The following is a 7,451-nucleotide window of genomic DNA, read 5'->3' on the forward strand; positions in this document are numbered from 1 at the left end:
CCCCCCATGGGAATCGAACCCCCAACCCTGGCATTGCACACACCATGCTGGCATTGCAACCACTGTGCCCTAGACTAGCTGTTTGTAGCTAGAACTTCCACATCTCCCGTTGACTATTGGGTACTCTGTCATCCAGGATCATTTCTCCAAACAAAATGCAGTTGAAAGGAAGTGAAAAAAATATATAAAAAATTAAATCGCTATTCATGTTTTTTGTTACATATTTTATTCAATTTCCATCAATTTCACAATAAGTTAAACACTTTGAACTGAAGTTCAAAGTTCATTCACAAACAACTTTCAGAGAACGTAAACATCTCAGGAACGAAACGCCATCAACGACTTATTGTCCTGCGATGTAAAAATCATGTCAAGTAAAAATATTTTTGACAATATTGAACTAGAATTTCAGATTTCATATTAAATTCTGATGTCATATATTTTATTATCTAGTGTGCAAAGTTACCAAAATTAAAATATCTTTCCTTGGGCATGTAAGTCATATTAGCATCAGGTAACAAACTGCAACCCAAAGTTTACAACAACAAAAAAGGTGTAGACAGAACATGGAAAATGGTTTCAAAACTAGACAACTTTATGTGAAACATACAAAACAAGTAATTGAATTAAAACAGCTAAGACAAGCCAGGAATGCCCGTTGGCATTAATCCTTAACACATAGATGTTTCCTTAAGAGTATGGGTTGGATTGCTGACTAATAAATAATGATTATTACAGTATGAGTGATTTGAAGATGAAGAATTAAGCTTTTACCTAAACCGCTGACTGACAGCGATTACAAGTAATCACGTCCCTTTAAGGCACCACACTCTGTTTGACAGAGAGTTTCAAATTAAGGGGATCGTCTGACTCTGGCATGACATCACCCACAATTCCTTTGTCTTTTAAAACTATTTATTTATTTATTTATTTGTACAGTAACTGGCATCAGTAAAACATATAAAGTACAACATAAGGCACTTCATCATTACAAACAAAATAGATCAAATTACAAAAACAAAACAAAAACAAAATGAAACCTGATCAAATCCTATGCTGGCGTAGTATAGAGTTCAAGGGTCGATGAAGGAGACAGCGATGTAGCGAGTTCCGTTGGTGGTGGGCAGGCCTTCGTGGAGGTGCGTCAGACGGCCTGGGTGCATGAAGCTCCACCCCTTCCTGGGAGAATCTAGAGAGCAGTTATACCTGTGGAACCGACAACCTCCACCCTGGAGAGAGAGAGAGAGGGCGGGAGGAGCGAGAGAAAGAGGGAGAGTAGAGATATAGAGAAAGAGAGAGAAGGGGGGAGCGAGAGAAAGAGGGAGAGTAGAGATATATAGAGAGAGAGAGAAGGGGGGAGCGAGAGAAAGAGGGAGAGTAGAGATATATAGAGAGAGAGAGGGCGGGAGGAGCGAGAGAAAAAGGGAGAGTAGAGATATAGAGAAAGAGAGAGGGCGGGCGGGGGGAGCGAGAGAAAGAGGGAGAGTAGAGATATAGAGAAAGAGAGAGAAGGGGGGAGCGAGAGAAAGAGGGAGAGTAGAGATATAGAGAAAGAGAGAGAAGGGGGGAGCGAGAGAGAGAGGGAGAGTAGAGATATAGAGAAAGAGAAAGAAGGGGGGGAGAGAGATAGAGAGTAAAGGAGGGAGGAGACAGGGGGGGGGGGGCAGTGGTAGAAAAAGTACCCAATTGTCATACTTGAGTAAAAGTAAAGAAAAATCTAAAAGTATTTGGGTTTAAATATAGTTAAGTATCAAAAGTAAATGTAACTGCTAAAAAAATACTTAAGTATACATAATTTTTAATTCCATATATTAAGCAAAGCAGACAGCACCATTTTTTTATTTTTAATGTACAGATAGCCAGGGGTCACACTCCAACAATCAGACATAATTGACAAACGATGCATTTGTGTTTAGTGAGTCCACCAGATCAGAGGCAGTAGAGATGACCAGGGATGTTCTCTGTTTAGTGAGTCCACCAGATCAGAGGCAGTAGGGACGACCAGAGATGTTCTCTGTTTAGTGAGTCCTCCAGATCAGAGGCAGTAGGGACGACCAGGGATGTTCTCTGTTTAGTGAGTCCTCCAGATCAGAGGCAGTAGGGATGACCAGGGATGTTCTCTGTTTAGTGAGTCCTCCAGATCAGAGGCAGTAGGGATGACCAGGGATGTTCTCTGTTTAGTGAGTCCTCCAGATCAGAGGCAGTAGGGACGACCAGAGATGTTCTCTGTTTAGTGAGTCCTCCAGATCAGAGGCAGTAGGGACGACCAGGGATGTTCTCTGTTTAGTGAGTCCTCCAGATCAGAGGCAGTAGGGATGACCAGGGATGGTCTCTGTTTAGTGAGTCCTCCAGATCAGAGGCAGTAGGGATGACCAGGGATGTTCTCTGTTTAGTGAGTCCACCAGATCAGAGGCAGTAGGGATGACCAGGGATGTTCTCTGTTTAGTGAGTCCTAAAGATCAGAGGCAGTAGGGACGACCAGGGATGTTCTCTGTTTAGTGAGTCCTCCAGATCAGAGGCAGTAGGGAGGACCAGGGATGTTCTCTGTTTAGTGAGTCCTCCAGGTCAGAGGCAGTAGGGAGGACCAGGGATGTTCTCTGTTTAGTGAGTCCTAAAGATCAGAGGCAGTAGGGAGGACCAGGGATGTTCTCTGTTTAGTGAGTCCTCCAGATCAGAGGCAGTAGGGATGACCAGGGATGTTCTCTGTTTAGTGAGTCCTCCAGATCAGAGGCAGTAGTGATGACCAGGGATGTTCTCTGTTTAGTGAGTCCTCCAGATCAGAGGCAGTAGGGATGACCAGGGATGTTCTCTGTTTAGTGAGTCCTCCAGATCAGAGGCAGTAGGGATGACCAGGGATGTTCTCTGTTTAGCGAGTCCTCCAGATCAGAGGCAGTAGGGATGACCAGGGATGTTCTCTGTTTAGTGAGTCCTCCAGATCAGAGGTAGTAGGGACGACCAGGGATGTTCTCTGTTTAGTGAGTCCTCCAGATCAGAGGCAGTAGGGACGACCAGGGATGTTCTCTGTTTAGTGAGTCCTCCAGATCAGAGGCAGTAGGGATGACCAGGGATGTTCTCTTGATAAGTGCGTGAATTTGACCATTTCCCTATGTTGCTAAGCATTCAAAATGTAACTTTTGGGTGTCAAGGAAAATGTATGGAGTAAAAAGTACATTATTTTATTCAGGAATGTATTAAAGTAGTACTTTAATTTTTTACATCAAAGTACTTTACACCAAGGGGGTATTTTGATCAATCTCTGTGTTACTGAGTACTGTCATTACTGTGTTCTCTACAGTAAGCTACGGTATAGGGAGGTGTATAGGGAGGGGGCGGCACGTTTGTGTTGAGATACAGTACAATGTCTTACCTGGAAGTCAGTTCCTGTTTATAGATTCACTACAATGTCTTACCTGGAAGTCAGTTCCTGTTTATAGATTCACTACAATGTCTTACCTGGAAGTCAGTTCCTGTTTATAGATTCACTACAATGTCTTACCTGGAAGTCAGTTCCTTTGCTGTTGAGCGCAACGTTGATGGTGAATGTGGAGGAGTCATGATGGGGTCTCAGGTATGCCTGCCTGCCAGGAGTGTACTTCACTACAAAGTTCATCACTGCATAGCCCTGTGAGAACAGCTCATATCACACATTTATACTGAACAAAAATATCAACGCAACATGCAACAATTTCATATAACAAAACCAGTCAATTTAAATAATTTCTAGGCCCTAATCTATGGCTTTCACATGACTGGGAATACAGATATGCATTTGTTTGTTTGTTGGTCATAGATCTGGTGTGACCATCATTTGCCTCATGCAGCGAGACACATCTCCTTCACACAGAGTTGATCAGGCTGTTGATTGTGACCTGTGGAATGTTGTCCCCAACTCCTCTTCAATGGCTGTGTGAAGTCGCTGGATATTGGCGGGGAACTGGAACACTCTGTCGTACACGTCGATCCAGAGCATCCCAAACATGCTCAATGGGTGACATGTCTGGTGAGTATGCAGGCCATGGAAGAACTGGGACATTTTCAGCTTCCAGGAATTGTGTACAGATCCATGCGACATGGAGCCGTGCATTATCATGCTGAAACATGAGGTGATGGCGGCGGATGAATGGCACGACAATGGGCCTCAGGATCTCACCACGTATCTCTGTACATTCAAACTGCCATTGATAAAATTAAATTGTGTTCGTTGTCCGTAGCTTCTGCCTGCCCAATACCATAACCCCACCGCCACCATGGGGCACTCTGTTCACAACGTTAAAAATCAGCAAATCACTTGCCCACATGCCTGCCATCTGCCCGGTACAGTTGAAACCGGGATTCATCCGTGAAGAGCAGACTTCTCCAGCGTGCCAGTGGTCATCGAAGGTGAGCATTTGGCCCACTGAAGTCGGTTACGACGCCAAACTGCAGTCAGATCAAGACCCTGGCGAGGACGACGAGCACGTGGATGAGCTTCCCTCAGACGGTTTCTGATAGTTTGTGCAGAAATTCTTTGGTTGTACAAACCCACAGTTTCATCAGCTGTCCGGGTGGCTCGTCTCAGACCATCCCGCAGGTGAACAATCTGGATGTGGAGGCCCTGGACTGGTGTGGTTACACATGGTCTGCGGTTGTGAGGCCGATTGGATGTACTGCCAAATGATCTAAAACAACTTTTGAGGCGGCTTATGGTAGAGAAATGAACAATAAATGATCTGGCAACAGCTCTGGTGGACATTCCTGTTGTAAGCATGTCAATTACATGCTCCCTCAAAACTTGAGACATCTGTGACATTGGGTTGTATGACAAAACTGCAATATACACTGCTCAAAAAAATAAAGGGAACACTTAAACAACACAATGTAACTCTAAGTCAATCACACTTCTGTGAACTCAAACTGTCCACTTAGGAAGCAACACTGATTGACAATAAATTTCACATGCAGTTGTGCAAATGGAATAGACAACAGGTGGAAATTATAGGCAATTAGCAAGACACCCCCAATAAAGGAGTGGTTCTGAAGGTGGGGACCACAGACCACTTCTCAGTTCCTATGCTTCCTGGCTGATGTTTTGGTCACTTTTGAATGCTGGCGGTGCTTTCACTCTAGTGGTAGCATGAGACGGAGTCTACAACCCACACAAGTGGCTCAGGTAGTGCAGCTCATCCAGGATGGCACATCAATGCGAGCTGTGGCAAGAAGGTTTGCTGTGTCTGTCAGCGTAGTGTCCAGAGCATGGAGGCGCTACCAGGAGACAGGCCAGTACATCAGGAGACGTGGAGGAGGCCGTAGGAGGGCAACAACCCAGCAGCAGGACCGCTACCTCCGCCTTTGTGCAAGGAGGAGCAGGATAAGCACTGCCAGAGCCCTGCAAAATGACCTCCAGCAGGCCACAAATGTGCATGTGTCTGCTCAAACGGTCAGAAACAGACTCCATGAGGGTGGTATGAGGGCCCGACGTCCACAGGTGGGGGTTGTGCTTACAGCCCAACACCGTGCAGGATGTTTGGCATTTGCCAGAGAACACCAAGATTGGCAAATTCGCCACTGTCTCCCTGTGCTCTTCACAGATGAAAGCAGGTTCACACTGAGCACGTGACAGATGTGACAGAGTCTGGAGACGCCGTGGAGAACGTTCTGCTGCCTGCAACATCCTCCAGCATGACCGGTTTGGCGGTGGGTCAGTCATGGTGTGGGGTGGCATTTCTTTGGGGGCCGCACAGCCCTCCATGTGCTCGCCAGAGGTAGCCTGACTGCCATTAGGTATCGAGATGAGATCCTCAGACCCCTTGTGAGACCATATGCTGGTGCGGTTGGCCCTGGGTTCCTCCTAATGCAAGACAATGCTAGACCTCATGTGGCTGGAGTGTGTCAGCAGTTCCTGCAAGAGGAAGGCATTGATGCTATGGACTGGCCCGCCCGTTCCCCATCCACCAACGCCACGTTGCACCACAGACTGTCCAGGAGTTGGCGGATGCTTTAGTCCAGGTCTGGGAGGAGATCCCTCAGGAGACCATCCGCCACCTCATCAGGAGCATGCCCAGGCATTGTAGGGAGGTCATACAGGCACGTGGAGGCCACACACACTACTGAGCCTCATTTTGACTTGTTTTAAGGACATTACATCAAAGTTGGATCAGCCTGCAGTGTGGTTTTCCACTTTAATTTTGAGTGTGACTCCAAATCCAGACCTCCATGGGTTGATAAATTGGATTTCCATTGATTATTTTTGTGTGATTTTGTTGTCAGCACATTCAACTATGTAAAGAAAAAAGTATTTAATAAGATTATTTCTTTCATTCAGATCTAGGATGTGTTGTTTAAGTGTTCCCTTTATTTTTTTGAGCAGTATATGAGACAGGTGAGACAAAAAAATCCGGTGGCTGCTCATTCTGTACAAGCTGGACATCCTATTAGTTCTCTGATTGGACTAGAAACGGTCAAGATGTTCTGCAGGGGAGGGGACATTGAGAGGAAACTTCTTCAAAGGGAATCATTTTGGATCCACAGGGCTGAACACAATGTCTCCTCTTGGCCTTAACGAGGAGTTTGACTGGAAACCGTTTTTGATGTCTTTCACCAGCTCTTTGTCGTTATCTGCTGCTCAACTTATAAATCAGTGACGCATCGTACAAAAGATCTGGAGGGGATTTCTTAATGGAATGTTGGATAATTGCGAATAAATATACTGAAGAACTCTGTCATGCACTATGGAGGAGGGTTGACGTAACAGGAGGGTTGAAGTAACAGGAGGGTTGACATAACAGGAGGGTTGACATAACAGGAGGATTATCATAACAGGAGGGTTGACTTAACAGAATGGTTGAAGTAGCAGGAGGGTTGAAGTAACAGAATGGTTGAAGTAACAGGAGGGTTGAAGTAACAGGAGGGTTGAAGTAACAGGAGGGTTGACATACAGGAGGGTTGAAGTAACAGGAGGGTTGAAGTAACAGGAGGGTTGACATAACAGAATGGTTGAAGTAACAGGAGGGTTGAAGTAACAGGAGGGTTGAAGTAACAGGAGGGTTGAAGTAACAGGAGGGTTGAAGTAACAGGAGGGTTGAAGTAACAGGAGGGTTGAAGTAACAGGAGGGTTGAAGTAACAGGAGGGTTGACATAACAGAATGGTTGAAGTAACAGGAGGGTTGAAGTAACAGGAGGGTTGAAGTAACAGGAGGGTTGACATAACAGAATGGTTGAAGTAACAGGAGGGTTGAAGTAACAGGAGGGTTGAAGTAACAGGAGGGTTGAAGTAACAGGAGGGTTGAAGTAACAGGAGGGTTGAAGTAACAGGAGGGTTGATGTAACAGGAGGGTTGACGTAACAGGAGGGTTGAAGTAACAGGAGGGTTGAAGTAACAGGAGGGTTGACATAACAGGAGGGTTGACGTAACCATTCATGCAACATCCAATACAGGTTATTCTCTGTCTTTCTTCCACATTCTTCCTGTAACT

The 7,451-nt window shown here is 45.5% G+C and overlaps 1 protein-coding gene across 1 annotated transcript in view; it reads right to left on the bottom strand.

Moving 5' to 3' along the window:
* Positions 1-203: 203 nt before the first annotated feature.
* LOC106579751 (procollagen-lysine,2-oxoglutarate 5-dioxygenase 2) overlaps positions 204-7,451 on the bottom strand; it is a 128,109-nt gene continuing 120,861 nt past the window's right edge. The window contains exons 19-20 of the mRNA XM_045702853.1: positions 3,497-3,622; positions 204-1,229 (exon numbers count right to left, since the gene is read on the bottom strand). Of these exons, the coding sequence (XP_045558809.1) occupies positions 1,074-1,229; positions 3,497-3,622 (282 nt within the window). The 3' untranslated portion in view covers positions 204-1,073. The remainder of the gene's footprint in view (positions 1,230-3,496; positions 3,623-7,451) is intronic.

This window comes from Salmo salar, chromosome ssa19, assembly GCF_905237065.1.
Source record: "Salmo salar chromosome ssa19, Ssal_v3.1, whole genome shotgun sequence".
In the NCBI taxonomy this organism is placed as follows: domain Eukaryota; kingdom Metazoa; phylum Chordata; class Actinopteri; order Salmoniformes; family Salmonidae; genus Salmo; species Salmo salar.